The 18287-nt window shown below is 45.3% G+C and overlaps 5 protein-coding genes and 1 pseudogene across 5 annotated transcripts; 4 read left to right on the top strand and 2 right to left on the bottom strand.

Annotated features, from left to right (window-relative positions):
- Window positions 1–568: 568 nt before the first annotated feature.
- On the bottom strand, window positions 569–1011 carry LOC129781968 (histone H2A). The gene has a single exon (XM_055789467.1). It carries the CDS (start codon window positions 974–976, stop codon window positions 602–604), a length of 375 nt encoding a protein of 124 aa, XP_055645442.1. The 5' UTR covers window positions 977–1011; the 3' UTR covers window positions 569–601.
- A 131-nt stretch (window positions 1012–1142) lies between these two features.
- Window positions 1143–1669, top strand: LOC129781964 (histone H2B-like). Its single transcript, XM_055789463.1, has 2 exons — window positions 1143–1227; window positions 1286–1669. The coding sequence occupies exons 1-2, from the start codon at window positions 1143–1145 to the stop codon at window positions 1621–1623; spliced, it is 423 nt and encodes a 140-aa protein (XP_055645438.1). The 3' UTR covers window positions 1624–1669.
- Window positions 1670–5067: 3398 nt separating this feature from the next.
- Window positions 5068–5588, top strand: LOC129781967 (histone H1B-like). The gene is made up of 2 exons (XM_055789466.1): window positions 5068–5243; window positions 5285–5588. Exons 1-2 carry the CDS (start codon window positions 5068–5070, stop codon window positions 5586–5588), a joined length of 480 nt encoding a protein of 159 aa, XP_055645441.1.
- A 7690-nt stretch (window positions 5589–13278) lies between these two features.
- LOC129781965 (histone H4-like) lies at window positions 13279–13640 on the bottom strand (annotated as a pseudogene).
- Window positions 13641–13819: 179 nt separating this feature from the next.
- On the top strand, window positions 13820–14851 carry LOC129781969 (histone H3). Its single transcript, XM_055789468.1, has one exon. The coding sequence runs from the start codon at window positions 13901–13903 to the stop codon at window positions 14309–14311; it is 411 nt and encodes a 136-aa protein (XP_055645443.1). The 5' UTR covers window positions 13820–13900; the 3' UTR covers window positions 14312–14851.
- Window positions 14852–15808: 957 nt separating this feature from the next.
- On the top strand, window positions 15809–16234 carry LOC129781966 (histone H2B). Its single transcript, XM_055789465.1, has one exon. The coding sequence runs from the start codon at window positions 15852–15854 to the stop codon at window positions 16224–16226; it is 375 nt and encodes a 124-aa protein (XP_055645440.1). The 5' UTR covers window positions 15809–15851; the 3' UTR covers window positions 16227–16234.
- Window positions 16235–18287: the final 2053 nt, after the last annotated feature.

Here is an 18287-nt window from a genome sequence, read left to right as displayed (position 1 = left end):
GGTCAAGTAGGTAGATTTATCAATTGACATGCACAGAGCTTTGCATCGACGAAAACAACACATGCGCATGCGCGGGACGGCCTCTTCTTCATCCATCGCCCGACTTCCAAAGTGTATTCGTTGCTCAGGACCAAGCAGCAAGCGCCTGTACAGACACGTGCATTCCGCAGAGCCTAGTTCCCCTTTGACATTCAGAAGCCCGGGGGCAGGTGAATATTTTGCCTAGTTTCGCCCAGTTAAGAAGTGAGATAAGTATGTAGGAAAAAAATGTACCTTATCTAAACGAACTACTATCCGAGGAAACCCGAACGGGTAAGTAATAACAATATACAATAACAATATATATTTTCAGTCCATTCGCCTCTAGTTAACAACGCGATGGGATTTACAACTTAAAGATGTAGAACCCCTAGGTTGATCACTTGAAATGTAGTATTATTATTATAATGCAAACAAAATTAAGAAATAAAGAGAATTTATGTCAAATTAAAAGAAAAAAAAGTCACCATGGGATTTCATTATAAACTCTTTCGAAATAGTTTTGTCGTCCTGAGAAGGACGGTTTTTTATGTTTCTTGTGTGATCTCACAGAAAAGAACATTTAAGCTTTCTTTTCGGTCTTCTTGGGCAACAGAACAGCCTGGATGTTTGGCAGTACTCCGCCCTGAGCGATGGTAACTCCGGACAGCAGTTTGTTCAGCTCCTCGTCGTTGCGGATGGCAAGCTGTAGATGACGGGGGATGATGCGGGTTTTCTTGTTGTCGCGGGCGGCATTGCCAGCCAACTCGAGCACTTCGGCGGCCAGGTACTCCATAACCGCGGCTAAGTATACTGGTGCACCAGCACCAACCCGCTCGGCATAGTTACCCTTGCGGAGCAATCGGTGAATACGACCGACGGGGAACTGTAGACCAGCACGGTTGGAGCGGGACTTTGCCTTTCCCTTAACTTTTCCTCCTTTGCCACGTCCAGACATAGCTGCTTGTGTTGTCTTGTCGATGCGATAGAACCACACTGGGGGTACGGTTTGAACGAGAATGATATCTTTTTTTACGGGGTCCGGACGTTTTGTACTCTAGCGGTACACGCTCACAGGATAGAGACAAATCGGCAGACTCAGCCAAAGGGGCGGGTCTAGCGAGATGAACGAACAAGCGGTCAAAGGCAAAAAGAGCGTGAAAAAAACAAAATTATTCAGTACGATTTGTTCGCTCGTCGAATTCACACGTAGTTCTTACTAGCAAACACGATGGCACCGAAGACTAGTGGAAAAGCCGCCAAAAAGTCGGCAAGGCGCAGAAAAACATCTCGAAAACGGACAAGAAGAAGAAGAAAGTCCGCAGGAAGGAATCCTATGCTATCTACATCTATAAGGTGCTGAAGCAGGTCCATCCCGACACCGGTATCTCGTCGAAGGCGATGAGCATCATGAACAGCTTCGTCAACGATATCTTCGAGCGTATCGCAGCTGAAGCCTCGCGTCTGGCCCACTACAACAAACGTTCCACCATCACGTCCCGGGAAATTCAGACCGCAGTCCGTCTGCTACTACCCGGTGAACTTGCCAAGCACGCGGTTTCCGAAGGTACCAAAGCGGTGACGAAGTATACCAGCTCTAAGTAAAGAGCTGGTCCCGAAGGCGTTGATTCCGAAACAAGTCAAAAAACAAAACGGCCCTTTCAGGGCCATAAAATCGTCTTTAATCTAAAGAGTTTATTGTTTTGTTATCACTCGATATCCCCATCTTGTTCGGCTAGAACTCCCTGTTGTTGTTTACAACCCCCCCAAAACTTCTTCCCAACCCCTGCCGCCGAGTCCTTCAAATACCGATGCATCCATTCATGCATGCCCATTCACGATTCAGTGGTCGTCAATCCAGTTTGCAACCAGTCGACTAACGGCCGCGAGTTCTCCAAGTATCTTTTCTCAAGGCTAGAGGCGAATGAACTGAATGAAAAATTTAAAGCCTCTTAACATCAAAACTCACTCGTGCTCATGCTTTCATTGTTCTACCAACAAATCATCTCCCCGGTGATTGAGAATACCCAATTGACACGTACTTGAAGCAGCAGCAGGGCCTACGACGCATCATCGGCTCCACACTCCATCGAATCCAAAACACAATCCCATTCCCTCAACCATCCAGAGACTCCAACGCATCCGGAAGAAATTTCTTTCGTAACACAGTTCACAAGGTCGGAGGTTCACGGGAGAGCCTGCCTCGATACCCTAGTAGTGAAATTCCCACCAATTTATTCAGAAGTTCGGAGAGAAGTGCTTCAATTCCGAACATTCGATTTTCCGGAACCTTGTACAGTCGAAGTTTATTTAGAAGTAAGATACTGTTACATACCGTCAAAGTCATTGCACCTAGCGTCAGCGATAAACATGATTGACAGCGAAGCGGAAGCAGCTATGACAGCCGAATAAAGTGCGCTACACATGCAACGTCTCGTCACCTGTGAAGTCAACGTAGAGAAATGATTTTTTTGACGTGGGACTACGTCTAACCGGAATATATGGAGGGTAAAATGAAAACCTAAACACAGAACATGCAGGAAAAAATGAAAGATTTCGAATGCTTATAGCTCGAACATTTCGTACTGGATAGGAGAGATGTTTGCATCACTTGATAGGGAATATTTCTACGCATCTATCGCAACTAACAAAATGTTGTTTTTCATTAGATAAACAATTGAATAACTGTAAAATATTAGGCGTTATCTAAACGCCCTAACTGCATCGTTTTGATTGGCCCCGATTTAACGGTTTCCCTAACACAACCATCAAAACCAAGCAGCCTTGGGGAAATCGGCATTGCAAATACATGAAAGTAGGGGGACTTTTGTTCTCATCGAAAAATGTTCCCTAACACAGACTTTAAAACCAAGCAGCGAAATCGGCATTGCAAGCACAACGAAAGAGCCTAGAGGGCGAGTGAACTGAAAAGTTTAAACCCTCTTAAAGCCAAAAAGAAGAAAAAGAACACACGAAAGTAGGGGGAGCTTTTGTTCCCACCGAAATGTGTTCCCTAATAGAGATTTCTGAACCAAGGTGCCTGGAGAAATCGGTATTTCAAATTCATGCAAGTCGGGGGTATTTTTGTTCCGACTGGATTAGAGACGAATGAACTCTCAGAGTTTAAAGTCTCTCTAATTCAATACCTTCCCTTCCGACTGGAATGTGTTTCCCTAACACAGACTTCAAATCCATGAAGCGTGGGGAAATCGGCATTGCGAATTCATACAAATCGGGGGTATTTTTGTTCCGATTGAAATGTGTTTCCCTAACACAGACTTCAAAACCGAGGTTTCTGGGGAAATCGGCTCTGCAAATAAATGCAAACTGCGAGTACTTTTGTCCTCGCTTGCCTTTGTGCAGAGTGGAATATGTCTGTCCTAACATGATCTTCTAAACTTAGGAACCTGGGAAAATCGTGCAGCCCACTAGAAGCGAATGAACTTCCCAGTTTCAAGCAAATTCGAGATTCGAGAAGTATGTACACTTTTGGGATGTAAACTTCAGAGGGAAATGTAAAATAAAATAATCGTTTGATAATTTTTTTTTTTTGTCTTTATTGGAAAGATTTTCAGCCTTAGGCTGGTTCATCAAACGTTTGATAATTCTTCCGTACATATATTTTGTTCTAGTCATCATACCAAACGTAAAAGGTCCGTCATTAAATTTACTTGTAACGAAGAACAATCAATCACAATAAATGAATTGACTTTACACGGCATTTTGTTCATTTTTTTCACTCACAGAGCAAATATATTGAACTCAATTGAATTTGGAAACTGTTTTCATTCAATCAAGAATTTAATCAATACAAACGAATGATTGCTAAGCTAAGGTAGTTCCACGTGAACCTTTTTTTTTTTTTTTATATATATATACAGTGCTTGAATGCTGCTTATAATGTCTTGACACTAGTGGTGAGCCTTATTCTTAATATATAGCTACAATGTCCAGAGCTTAATCTTGGTAATACGGATTAGGGACTAGGTTACGCTAGATGAACACAGCTGAAAGACTGAAGGACTGGAAGAATAGTGAAGGGATTTAGTCGTAAGCAATTTATTTACTATATTTACTGAAATCACTGTAATATGAATTTGATGAATTTATAGGAAAATTATATTCTCCAAATTAAATTCGAATCGTGGTAATTTTATTCCGGCACTGACCCTACTCCTAGCAGGTCACAAAATAATATTTAATATTTAATTCCGGTAGGACCATCGTGGGCATCTGTCCGCGGCGGCGGCGGATGGACTAGCAGCTGTCATGCTATTGAGAACGGCTGCTGGCGCGGATGGTACTTCTTGGCCGGTCACTAGGGGCTGACCGCTTACCCGGATCCGAACAACCAATGCACCATTCTGTAGGGAAACTTTCCCACCCGCCGAGCTGTGGTAATTCGAAACGGTCCGATCGGGCGATTGGCCGGAAACGGAACACTTCCGTCGGATTGCACCCGGTGTGAGACGGCACAGTGCTGTTCGGGATCGAATTTCGTCCCTTTATTGGTCTGCGCTGGACATCGGATGCGTCCCATTGTGACCGGGGGACTATCACAGATAGATAGAGTATGTGGCTTTGGCCACTAGAGGCCACCAGAGGGGACGAAATGGCCTCTAGAAAAGTTGGCGCTCCGAAACAGTACCTAGCATAGTGCGAGCACAAAACGAGCACGTCACCCGACCGCATCCCTAACACAGCCGCCGAAAGTGGACCTTCAGCGGGGTAGCAATTTTTGGAAATTACAAACTCCGCTCTTTAATACAGCTCGCTCGCACGCACGCACGCAGTATTAGGAGAAGACACAGACCGTAACGGTACGGAACGAAACAAAACAAAACAGGGAAAAGCGCTGAAAAAGCAGCAGAGGAAGCAGAGAGATGTCGGACAATAACGCAGCTACCGAGGCAGTCGGCGAGAGCCCGTTGGCGGCACCAGCCGTGGGCAGTGAGAAATCGCCGAAAAAGGCAGGCGGCAAATCAGCGGCGGCAGCAGCAGCAGCGAAGAAGCCGAAAAAAGCCCGCCAACCATCCACCGGTTAACGAGATGATAGTGGCCGCCATCAGGACGCTGAAGGAGCGCAACGGTTCATCGCTGCAGGGCCATCAAGAAATACCTGGCCGGCAACTACAAGGCGGATGTGGCGAAGCTAACTCCGTTCATCAAGAAAGCGCTGAAGAACGGTGTCGTCAAGGGCCTGTTTGTGCAAACGAAGGGCACTGGTGCGTCGGGCTCGTTCAAGATCCCCCCAAAGGCCAAAAAGGAGTTCACCGGGGAGAAGAAGAGTGGCTCGTCGGCTAAGAAAGCACCAGCAGCAGCGAAAAAGGGGTACCGCTTCCGGGGATAAGAAATCCAAGAAGGCAGCCGCCGAGAAGAAGCCGAAAAAGGCTACCGCTGCTGCTGGCAAGAAGAAAGCTGCCGCTGCTACACGGGGAGAAAAATACAGCAACCGCAGCCAAAAAACCGAAAGCTGCTGCTGCTGCTGCTGCTGTGAAGAAGGTGGTGGCCAGCGAGAAGAAAACCAAGGCAGCGAGTGCCAAGGCTGCCAAGAAGACCGGGCAGTGTGAAGAAAGCTGCTGCTTACCGCCCCCGAAGCAAAAGCCCAACGAAACCCTCGAAAACCGCCGCACAGAAACCGAAAACGCCAAAGCCAAAGAAAGCAGCAGCAGCTCCGAAAAAAGCTACCGCTGCCAAAAAGTGAACAACGTAGCCAGTAGTAGTGGTCCGACTAAAACAACAGCACAACACGAGAAATCAAATTCAGTCCTTTTCAGGACTATCAATATTGTTTTAAAGCAAAAGAGTTTATTTTATTGTTTTCCACTTATCATAGAATATTGTGTAAAACTACAATCAAATATTGTTGTTTACTTTCGCATTTTCTTCGACCAGGTGCAAACCGTCATATCCACGGCTAGAGATGTCTAAATTTTTCGTTTACTCGATTATGGATCAATCATCGTTGGGGCATTTTACAATAATCGATTCATTCGAATATATATATATTTTTTTTGTTTTCTTTCGATAACAGGAGTAGGTTTGTTAGGGGTGGTGGGTTCATGAAAAGCAATCGATTGGGATGAAGTGTGTTCGGTTGGATTGAGATTGATTTTTAGGTTTCTTCCTTGAAGATACCTTTCCCAGGGAGGGAGGACTGTCCATCTTCAGATGATTCAGCATTTAGTGCAGTGCAGTTTGTACTGCCAGGCGCGATTCGCGAGGACGGCGGTATGGTGTCGACATCTGGATACGACATCAATTTGTATGAGGCAACAAACTATTCTCTATCAGATTAGTCGGTCCGAAGGCAATTTTGAATTGTTAAAATTTGTATGAAATTTTTTTCTTTGCATTATTTAATTACTTGAAGTACGTTGTTCTGACCATAATTTAAACTATTTTCTACAAATTTTAAGATATTCTCACCAAAACTCACAACTGTAATGTAAAATTATTTTTATACACAATTTTTGTATGACATTTTTTCATCGCTTGCAGACAAAAGTAATTTTCATTTACATAGAGTACTACTTTGATTTGGGAAAATAATTTTTATTTTAAAAATGTGTTCATTTCTGCTACAAACACATATAGTCATGCAAACTCCCCCAACTTGTAATACGAAGCTCAATGCCATCTAATCTACGCGAATAAGTAGTAACACACACAAAATTGCAACATTGGCAACAGAGTGAGAGTGAGAATTACATCAAATATTTAAATGTTTACAACTAATTTCATTAGTGTATCCATCTGATCACATGGTGTCTGGGACGAGACACTGCCAATACAGGGGGAACCCCCGCCGCTGATTGGTTGATTTTTGTAAACAAACCAATTCTACACTGTTGCCAATTTTGTGTATGCTTCTACTTATTCGCGTTGACGGCGGAATGGTGTCGACATCTGGATACGATGTTAGTTTGTATGAGGTCAGCTATTCTCTATCAGATTAGTCGACCCTAAGGCAGTTTTAAATTGCTTAACCCTCCTGTACTCGCGTGCAAAATCATAACACGTATACTCGCGCACGGTGTCACAGACCGAAAATTGAACTTCTCTGTAATGTTGCTATTGTGTATTTTTCAGGCTTCGTTGGCATTTATTTGAAGAAGAGGGTATGATTGAATGAAAAACTCCAAAAAATATGTTTTTGTCGTCTTTATTAAGTTTTAATAGTCATCTAAATCAGCCTCCTCAAGACAGAGTAATTTTTGACACTCCAACACAAATAACGAAATTCGAATTTTTCACTCTTGTTAATAAAAAGTAAGCAACTGAACATAATTCATGGAAGTATAAGGAGCTATAAAATAACATAAAAGCGTATTAATAGATTGTGGTTTCATTGGAGTAAGAATCAGAACATTGCATAACTGCATGCTCGAAACAAACATATTTTTTACATTTCATGCAGTTGTTGCGTGTTTTTCGGGTCTTTTATCGAAGAGAAGAATGTATAACGACCTTTTAGATAATTATCAGATGATAAAGATTTTGGAATATAAAGTTTGCATATTTCTAATATTCTTATATGCTGTATTCTTGGTAAATTAAGAATTAATGCTTTTTTTTAGATGGGGCAGAAAAAGATTATATAAAAGGATTTCTAGGAACTTCCTTTTCTTTTTCTTGTTTTCTTGTCGATATATATAGATGTATAGTGAAAAACGTCGTAAAACTCGAGCTAGTGCTCTGAAAGTTAAATTTTCATTTCTCAATCTTCGGCAATGGTTTTGTTTGTATTGTTGAAAGCATCGTTATTTTTTCGACACTGATGCCAGACAAGATCGTCGAAACAGCTATAAAAACCACTCAATAACATGTTATTTCTGAGTCATAGCGTTTCATGTAATTAAAATCAATAGAATAAAATTGTGTTGATATCAATACAATTATTATTTCTACGTTTAATGGGTCCTATAATGTAAGTTCTAGCAACTTTAACATTGGGTAAGAAAATTGTATTGTAGAGCTCGGAACACCGCCTATGCTTTCAAAAACAGTAAACGGAAAAGTATTACATTCAATCAAAATGCCTCGGCCAACGAAGAGCGTTAAGGCTCTCCAACGTGAGTATGTGAAAACAATACGATCAACGAAGGAAACATTAAGGAATTATCCACATCGAGTTACTATGCGGAAGAACTTGTTAATACCAAAAGGGCCCCAATTCGCATGTCTTATAAATTTGCTCATGTTACGCTCGCGTATAATCAGAATTTTACTTCATATACAGATACACCTTCTATACATATTTATATCCGCAATTGTTCGTGGGAACATATCGTTCGTACATTTTACATTTACAGTATTGAATTGTTATTTTTATTTTCAAATTTATTCAAAGACTCGTGTCAATGTAGCGCCACACAGTCTGATAAGTGAATTGATCTATTTACGTGTGCTTTGCTCTTCTCTCACAAACACTATTACCCAATTTTTACACGTGGGTTTACCTATACTACTACCATGGCTAGCTTCCACCTTCACCTTAAGTAGAGGCAAAGAACAAAATTGGCAACCGCGTAGAAGTGATTTGTTTACAAAAATCAACCAATCACCGGTGGGGGCTCCCCATCTATTGGCTGGTCTCGTCTCAGACGCCACGTGGTCAGCTGGATACACTAATGAAATTAGTTGTAAAAATTGAAACATTTTATGTAGTTCTCAATTTCAATTCTCAATCCCGCTCGAATGTTTCTATCGACAGAAACACGAGAATATACTGTATATGTTACTATGTGCAACGGTTTACAAAATACAATCGAATACAAAATTAAAAAAAAAAACCAAACTAACAAACAAACAAAAAATACAAAATGAAGGTTCTCAAATGGGGATCAACACTAGGGTAGGAGCCTACCTGTTGGTCTCAAATGTTCCTATCTCACGCCTCCACGAAGATCATATGACGACATTTTTAGATCGGGCGTGAACTGGAAACGGGAGGTTCTCAAATGGGGATCAACACTAGGGTAGGAGCCTACCTGTTGGTATCAAATGTTCCTATCTCACGCCTCCACGAAGATCATATGACGACATTTTTAGATCGGGCGTGAACTGGAAACACACACCTGGTCTTGGCTCCGAGAACGGGTGTCGAAAGTGGCTAAGTGAGGGGGTGCGAGCGAGTCAGAGCGCTATATCTCTCCCGGGGAAGGCCTCCCGGGTCATGGAGGCCTTGCCAACCCGCTGTCTCCCGGGCAAAGGAGATACACCCAGAAAATGGAGCTACGTTCACGAAGAATACTCAGAATGCGATCGCCCGAGGAGGGTCCCCGAACTGGAGCTGGTCCTGGAACGGGCGTAAGAGCGAGCGGCCAGCGGCTGGAGGGCGATGTGCAAGAGCGGGCCACCAGCCGGGTTCAACCCGAAGAGCTACCGCCACACGGAAACAGCAGCCATCGACATCACCAACGAAACGCTGCGCCTACGAGGCGTGTTGCGACTGTCAGACGACAGTCGTCCACACTTGTGGGTACTACTAGGCGACGGATCATGTGGACACATGAAATGAATGAATTCGTGATCCGCGCCTATTACATCTGCACTGCTTTGGAGACGGACATGAGCGGTCGCCCTCGAATACTCGCAATGTTCGAGGAAGCGTATCCAGAGTTCGTCGGGAGGCTTGACCAAAACGCGATGAACGCGAGGCGTAGAGCGATTGTACGCAACAATATGCTCTCCCAAACGCAAGTCGACGAGATCAAGCAGCAGGTGCAGAGAGAACTAAGCTCCAGAACAAGCAGAGCAAGCGATGTGTCGAGACGAAGTTCAGTACGGCTGAGCAATTCATTCGCGAGTGGGGCACGCGAATCAGCACCAGTGGAGGCCACAGTACAACAACCCCCTGAGCCGGAAGATCCACAGCCAGATCAACAACTACTACGCGATCTGGTCTTCCATTACGACGAGGCGATCTCACAGTTCCGCGACACGGACCCTTTGTCGCGCCCCAGGATCCCGAAGTTGCAGCATTCCCGCAGGCTGACAAGTGCAGTAAAGCTCATGAACGAGCACGTTCTTCCGCTGCACTTGGTTGATGCTGAGAACATGGAGGAGCTGCAACTGAAAGTTTACTGTGCTGCTGTGGCGACCGCCAAAAGTTTAGGATACCGTATTAGGCCAAGAGGCGGACTGCTCCAACATCTCCGTGAAAGGCGTGAGCCTCCATGGCGAAGGAGATTGGAGCAACGGATCCTAAACAACGCGCGCCGCAATTGGAAGACTGATGGCGTACAAAAGAGGCAGCAGATCGGCGAAATTATGTCGCCAAGTTGCTGTGATCGTGCGGCCTACTGAACTTCGCCAGCTGGGAGCTCACCAGCTGACGGAAAAACTCGACACACTGGTACAGCAATTGAGCGTCCTAACTAAACGGCTGAAACGTTACTCTGACTCTGCAAAGCGCCAGGAACAAAATCGGATGTTCAGAGATAACGAAAAAGCGTTCTACGACCACATTAGCGACGAGAAGCCCGACTACCGCGAAGGTTTGCCAGATATTAGCGATGTGACGAACTTCTGGGCTGGTATTTGGGAGACCCCAGTAGAACATCGCGACGGGCAAATGTGGTTAAGACGGGAGGAGGAGAGTTGTGGTGAAATTGGAGAGATGCCAGCTATCATCGTCGGAGAGAACGATGTCCGCGAAGCCTCGCGGTACCTGAGGAACTGGGCAGCACCGGGCCCCGATGGTGTCCAGAACTTTTGGCACAAGAAGCTGACCGTCGCACATCCAAAGATAGCTGAGTGCTTCAACAAGGTGCTACGTGACCCACACAACCTTCCTGAATTCGCCACCCGTGGCGTCACCTTCCTCCTCCCGAAAGACAGCAACACATTGAACCCATCAAAGTACAGACCGATAACGTGCCTATCGAGTCTGTACAAAATACTGAGCAGCATAATTACCGCCAAAGTTTCTGCTCACTGCGAACAGCATCACATCATCGCAGAAGAGCAGAAAGGATGCAGGAAAAATACGCATGGCTGCAAAGACCAGGCCATCATCGACGCAGCCATAGTCGGCCAGGCGGTATATAACCAGCGGAACCTAAGTATGGCCTACATCGATTACAGGAAGGCTTATGACTCCATACCTCACTCGTTTCTCGTCCGGGTATTGGAGCTCTACAAAATTGATCCCGTCGTCGTTAGGTTCCTGCAGCATGCGATGAGGCAGTGGAGTACGTCTCTGCACCTCAGTGATGGGGAAAATGTGTTGCAGTCTAGAACGCTGCAGATAAAGAGGGGGATATTCCAAGGCGACTCTTTCAGCCCGCTTTGGTTTTGTCTGGCACTGAACCCCCTCAGTAGGACGCTCAATAGAAACGGTCATGGCTATAAAATAAGGTATGGCGACGGCGCCCACGAAGAAGTGACCCATACCTTTTACATGGACGATCTCAAGGTCTACGCTGATTCACGTCAGCGTCTAGGTGTAGCTATCCGGGTTGTCGAAGACATAAGCAGGGACATCTGTATGGAGTTCGGCCTCGACAAGTGTCGCTGTGTCCACCTGCTGAAAGGACAACTTACCGAATCCGGAGGCTACGAGGTCTATGACGGCGAGTTTATAAGAGACATGGTTCGTGGCGAATCCTATAAATATCTTGGATTCCGACAGCTCACCGGGATTCGCCACTCCGACATCAAGACGGAGCTGCGAGACAAGTTCTTGAGTCGAGTGAACTGTGTCCTGAGGACTTTCCTCAACGCGGGGAACAAGGTACGCGCGATCAACACATTCGCGGTTCCCCTGCTGACCTTCAGTTTTGGTGTAGTCAAATGGAGCAAAACTAACCTAGAGGACCTTGAGAGGAGGATGAGGAAAGCATTCAAAGAGGCCGGAATGCACCATCCTCAATCGGCACTGGAGAGAGTTTCACTACCACGCAAAGAAGGGGGACTTGGAATCGTCGACATTTCTGCACTGTGTGTTGCCCAGGTACGACAACTGCGCGAGTACTTCGCAGAACGCGCCAACCAAAACGCGCTATACCGGGCTGTCTGCGCCGCCGACAGAGGATACAGCGCTCTGCACTTGGCGCAAGCGGAGTACCAACTCAACTGCAATCTGCAGACAGTGGAGGAGAAGATTGCAGCTTGGAAGCAGAAGGCAGTGCATGGTGCCCACCCCCATCAACTGGACCGGCCACACGTCGACAAGGCCGCATCTAATCTGTGGCTAACGCGTGGTGAACTCTCTTCAGTAGTAGAAGCCGACATGATAGCCATCCAGGACAGGATAATGCCGACGAGAAACTGCAGGCGGTACGTCTGGCATCAAGACGTTGATGACATTTGCCGGATGTGCCATCAACCAGGTGAAAACATAGAGCACATTATGGGAGGCTGTCCCGTTTTGGCCAACGCAGCCTACACCGAGCGCCACATACAACGTGGCCCGTATTGTTCATCGACAACTGGCGCTCCAATGTGCTCTACTGGAAGACAACGTACCAAACTACCGGTACCTGCCTGCACCTGTCCTGGAAAATGACCGTTTCAAGCTGTACTGGGATCGCACTGTTCTGACCGACCTCTCGATCCACCACAACCGCCCAGATATAATGGTTTACGACAAGAGCGACCGCAAAGTCACCATCATCGATGTCGCTATTCCACTGAACCAGAATCTGGAGGAGACCCCACGGTCGCAAAATCTGCAAGTACCGACCATTGGCCGTGGAGCTCAAGGAACTGTGGGGGCTAAGGGAGGTCCCAAGAATTGTTCCAGTCGTTCTCTCTGGAACTGGAATTATCCCGAAGACACTTCTGGAAGCGCTAAAGGTGTTGAACATCGAGAAGGAATTGGCCGGCATCCAAAAGTCGGTCATCCTTAGCACCTGCGCGATTGTCCGACAATTCCTCGGTCAGGACTAAAACAGCACGAGCATGCAGATACGTGCATTCCGCAGAGCCTAGTCCCCCTTTGGCATTCAGAAGCCCGGGGGCAGGTGAAAATTCTGGCTAGGTTCGCCTAGTTAAGAAGTGAGATAAGTCTGCCAAATGAAAAAAATCGTTTGTATTATTAAGCCAATTGATATGCGAGTTGGTATGTGGTGTGAGTCAAGGTTTTATTTTTGTTTGTTTGTTTTTTTTTTTTTTTTTTCAAATGAAATGTAGTTGTGTAGGTGGTAGTGTGGTGGTGGTTTTTTTTTTGTTAAGAAACTAAAATTGATAAACTCTTTTGGTGACAAACATGTTGTGGTCCTAAAAAGGACCGTTTTGTTTTGGGGGTATTTGTTAACCTCCAAACCCGTATAGGGTACGTCCCTGACGTTTCAGCGCGTATACGACATCCATAGCAGTCACTGTTTTACGCTTGGCATGTTCGGTGTAGGTGACAGCGTCACGAATAACATTCTCCAGGAATACCTTCAGCACTCCTCGGGTTTCTTCGTAAATCAGACCAGAGATACGTTTGACGCCCCACGGCGGGCTAGACGACGGATAGCGGGTTTCGTGATACCCTGGATGTTGTCACGCAGTACCTTGCGATGACGCTTTGCTCCTCCTTTACCGAGTCCTTTGCCTCCCTTGCCGCGTCCAGTCATGTTGGTTAATGGGAAAGAAAGTTACTGACGAAAGCACAGGCGCTTGTCGATCTGAGCGTCGAACGAGTATAATGAAGAAAAAAATCACGCGCGCACTATTTATACCCTCTCGCTTGGGTGCATCCGCACACGATGCTTGGTCGTGATTGGCTACAGCTGTCGGCACCACTATACATCCAAGTATAAAGAGCATAAAAGCTACGTACGGACATTTTTTCCAACATATTGCTACCTCTGCTCTCGTACCGTGAGAACCTCGCTCGCTTCGTTGAGAAAACGTAGAACGTATCGTATTCGTATCGCCCGTTGTAATGGCTCGTACCAAGCAGACTGCTCGTAAATCTACCGGTGGTAAGGCACCGCGTAAGCAGCTAGCCACGAAGGCAGCTCGGAAAAGCGCCCCAGCCACAGGAGGTGTGAAGAAGCCTCATCGCTACCGACCGGGAACCGTTGCTCTGCGTGAAATTCGTCGCTATCAGAAGTCGACCGAATTACTGATCCGCAAGCTTCCGTTCCAGCGTTTGGTTCGCGAAATTGCCCAAGACTTCAAAACCGACTTGCGCTTCCAAAGTTCCGCCGTTATGGCACTGCAGGAGGCAAGCGAGGCATATTTGGTCGGCCTTTTCGAAGATACCAACTTGTGTGCTATTCACGCAAAACGCGTCACCATTATGCCAAAGGACATCCAGCTAGCACGTCGTATCCGAGGAGAACGCGCTTAAACGAGCCATTTTTTTAAAAATACATACAAAAAATTAACATCGGTCCTTTTCAGGACCACTACTCCTATTTCTGCGAAGAGAGTTACGCATAAAAGTTTTCTCCAACAGAATAGTTAGAGTTTGTCCCCAAGGGTTTTTTTTTTTTCTCAAGGCCAGAAACGGCAACTCCCTGGACAAGAACGACAGAGGTTCATGAATGAATCTGCCCGGATACTACCCTAGACGTGAAATTTGACAATGTGTTGACAACAGTGTTTTTGTAAATAGTAGACTAAGATGTTTGGTCAAGTAGGTAGATTTATCAATTGACATGCACAGAGCTTTGCATCGACGAAAACAACACATGCGCATGCGCGGGACGGCCTCTTCTTCATCCATCGCCGACTTCCAAAGTGTATTCGTTGCTCAGGACCAAGCAGCAAGCGCCTGTACAGACACGTGCATTCCGCAGAGCCTAGTTCCCCTTTGACATTCAGAAGCCCGGGGGCAGGTGAATATTTTGCCTAGTTTCGCCCAGTTAAGAAGTGAGATAAGTATGTAGGAAAAAAATGTACCTTATCTAAACGAACTACTATCCGAGGAAACCCGAACGGGTAAGTAATAACAATATACAATAACAATATATATTTTCAGTCCATTCGCCTCTAGTTAACAACGCGATGGGATTTACAACTTAAAGATGTAGAACCCCTAGGTTGATCACTTGAAATGTAGTATTATTATTATAATGCAAACAAAATTAAGAAATAAAGAGAATTTATGTCAAATTAAAAAGAAAAAAAAGTCACCATGGGATTTCATTATAAACTCTTTCGAAATAGTTTTGTCGTCCTGAGAAGGACGGTTTTTTATGTTTCTTGTGTGATCTCACAGAAAAGAACATTTAAGCTTTCTTTTCGGTCTTCTTGGGCAACAGAACAGCCTGGATGTTTGGCAGTACTCCGCCCTGAGCGATGGTAACTCCGGACAGCAGTTTGTTCAGCTCCTCGTCGTTGCGGATGGCAAGCTGTAGATGACGGGGGATGATGCGGGTTTTCTTGTTGTCGCGGGCGGCATTGCCAGCCAACTCGAGCCTCGAGCACTTCGGCGGCCAGGTACTCCATAACCGCGGCTAAGTATACTGGTGCACCAGCACCAACCCCGCTCGGCATAGTTACCCTTGCGGAGCAATCGGTGAATACGACCGACGGGGAACTGTAGACCAGCACGGTTGGAGCGGGACTTTGCCTTTCCCTTAACTTTTCCTCCTTTGCCACGTCCAGACATAGCTGCTTGTGTTGTCTTGTCGATGCGATAGAACCACACTGGGGTACGGTTTGAACGAGAATGATATCTTTTTTTACGGGGTCCGGACGTTTTGTACTCTAGCGGTACACGCTCACCAGGATAGAGACAAATCGGCAGACTCAGCCAAAGGGGCGGGTCTAGCGAGATGAACGAACAAGCGGTCAAAGGCAAAAAGAGCGTGAAAAAAAACAAAATTATTCAGTACGATTTGTTCGCTCGTCGAATTCACACGTAGTTCTTACTAGCAAACACGATGGCACCGAAGACTAGTGGAAAAGCCGCCAAAAAGTCCGGCAAGGCGCAGAAAAACATCTCGAAAACGGACAAGAAGAAGAAGAAAGTCCGCAGGAAGGAATCCTATGCTATCTACATCTATAAGGTGCTGAAGCAGGTCCATCCCGACACCGGTATCTCGTCGAAGGCGATGAGCATCATGAACAGCTTCGTCAACGATATCTTCGAGCGTATCGCAGCTGAAGCCTCGCGTCTGGCCCACTACAACAAACGTTCCACCATCACGTCCCGGGAAATTCAGACCGCAGTCCGTCTGCTACTACCCGGTGAACTTGCCAAGCACGCGGTTTCCGAAGGTACCAAAGCGGTGACGAAGTATACCAGCTCTAAGTAAAGAGCTGGTCCCGAAGGCGTTGATTCCGAAACAAGTCAAAAAAACAAAACGGCCCTTTCTCAGGGCCATAAAATCGTCTTTAATCTAAAGAGTTTATTGTTTTGTTATCACTCGATATCCCCATCTTGTTCGGCTAGAACTCCCTGTTGTTGTTTACCAACCCCCCAAAACTTTCTTCCCAACCCCCTGCCGCCGAGTCCTTCAAATACCGATGCATCCATTCATGCATGCCCATTCACGATTCAGTGGTCGTCAATCCAGTTTGCAACCAGTCGACTAACGGCCGCGAGTTCTCCAAGTATCTTTTCTCAAGGCTAGAGGCGAATGAACTGAATGAAAAATTTAAAGCCTCTTAACATCAAAACTCACTCGTGCTCATGCTTTCATTGTTCTACCAACAAATCATCTCCCCGGTGATTGAGAATACCAATTGACACGTACTTGAAGCAGCAGCAGGGCCTACGACGCATCATCGGCTCCACACTCCATCGAATCCAAAACACAATCCCATTCCCTCAACCATCCAGAGACTCCAACGCATCCGGAAGAAATTTCTTTCGTAACACAGTTCACAAGGTCGGAGGTTCACGGGAGAGCCTGCCTCGATACCCTAGTAGTGAAATTCCACCAATTTATTCAGAAGTTCGGAGAGAAGTGCTTCAATTCCGAACATTCGATTTTCCGGAACCTTGTACAGTCGAAGTTTATTTAGAAGTAAGATACTGTTACATACCGTCAAAGTCATTGCACCTAGCGTCAGCGATAAACATGATTGACAGCGAAGCGGAAGCAGCTATGACAGCCGAATAAAGTGCGCTACACATGCAACGTCTCGTCACCGTGAAGTCAACGTAGAGAAATGATTTTTTTTGACGTGGGACTACGTCTAACCGGAATATATGGAGGGTAAAATGAAAACCTAAACACAGAACATGCAGGAAAAAATGAAAGATTTCGAATGCTTATAGCTCGAACATTTCGTACTGGATAGGAGAGATGTTTGGCATCACTTGATAGGGAATATTTCTACGCATCTATCGCAACTAACAAAAATTTCATTAGATAAACAATTGAATAACTGTAAAATATTAGGCGTTATCTAAACGCCCTAACTGCATCGTTTTGATTGGCCCGATTTACGGTTTCCCTAACACAACCATCAAACCAAGCAGCCTTGGGGAAATCGGCATTGCAAAATACATGAAAGTAGGGGGGACTTTTGTTCTCATCGAAAAATGTTCCCTAACACAGACTTTAAAACCAAGCAGCGAAATCGGCATTGCAAGCACACGAAAGAGCCTAGAGGCGAGTGAACTGAAAAGTTTTAAACCCTCTTAAAGCCAAAAAGAAGAAAAAGAACACACGAAAGTAGGGGGAGCTTTTGTTCCCACCGAAATGTGTTCCCTAATAGAGATTTCTGAACCAAGGTGCCTGGAGAAATCGGTATTTCAAATTCATGCAAGTCGGGGTATTTTTGTTCCGACTGGATTAGAGACGAATGAACTCTCAGAGTTTAAAGTCTCTCTAATTCAATACCTTCCCTTCCGACTGGAATGTGTTTCCCTAACACAGACTTCAAATCCATGAAGCGTGGGGAAATCGGCATTGCGAATTCATACAAATCGGGGGTATTTTTGTTCCGATTGAAATGTGTTTCCCTAACACAGACTTCAAAACCGAGGTTTCTGGGGAAATCGGCTCTGCAAATAAATGCAAACTGCGAGTACTTTTGTCCTCGCTTGCCTTTGTGCAGAGTGGAATATGTCTGTCCTAACATGATCTTCTAAACTTAGGAACCCTGGGAAAATCGTGCAGCCACTAGAAGCGAATGAACTTCCCAGTTTCAAGCAAATTCGAGATTCGAGAAGTATGTACACTTTTGGGATGTAAACTTCAGAGGGAAATGTAAAATAAAATAATCGTTTGATAATTTTTTTTTTTGTCTTTATTGGAAAGATTTTCAGCCTTAGGCTGGTTCATCAAACGTTTGATAATTCTTCCGTAACATATATTTTGTTCTAGTCATCATACCAACGTAAAAGGTCCGTCATTAAATTTACT

The sequence above is a fragment of the Toxorhynchites rutilus genome, unplaced genomic scaffold (assembly GCF_029784135.1).
Source record: "Toxorhynchites rutilus septentrionalis strain SRP unplaced genomic scaffold, ASM2978413v1 HiC_scaffold_301, whole genome shotgun sequence".
Classification (NCBI taxonomy): Eukaryota; Metazoa; Arthropoda; class Insecta; order Diptera; family Culicidae; genus Toxorhynchites; species Toxorhynchites rutilus.
This window is presented reverse-complemented; position numbering and strand designations above follow the sequence as displayed.

Excerpts from the sequence above, each read along its gene's own strand:
- LOC129781968 (XM_055789467.1), bottom strand. The coding sequence starts at position 976 with ATGTCTGGACGTGGCAAAGGAGGAAAAGTTAAGGGAAAGGCAAAGTCC.
- LOC129781964 (XM_055789463.1), top strand. The coding sequence starts at position 1,143 with ATGAACGAACAAGCGGTCAAAGGCAAAAAGAGCGTGAAAAAAACAAAA. Across the intron at positions 1,228-1,285 it reads TTCGCTCGTCGAATTCACAC|TCGGCAAGGCGCAGAAAAAC; the intron begins GTAGTTCTTACT and ends GCCGCCAAAAAG.
- LOC129781967 (XM_055789466.1), top strand. The coding sequence starts at position 5,068 with ATGATAGTGGCCGCCATCAGGACGCTGAAGGAGCGCAACGGTTCATCG. Across the intron at positions 5,244-5,284 it reads TGTGCAAACGAAGGGCACTG|GAGTTCACCGGGGAGAAGAA; the intron begins GTGCGTCGGGCT and ends AAGGCCAAAAAG.
- LOC129781969 (XM_055789468.1), top strand. The coding sequence starts at position 13,901 with ATGGCTCGTACCAAGCAGACTGCTCGTAAATCTACCGGTGGTAAGGCA.
- LOC129781966 (XM_055789465.1), top strand. The coding sequence starts at position 15,852 with ATGGCACCGAAGACTAGTGGAAAAGCCGCCAAAAAGTCCGGCAAGGCG.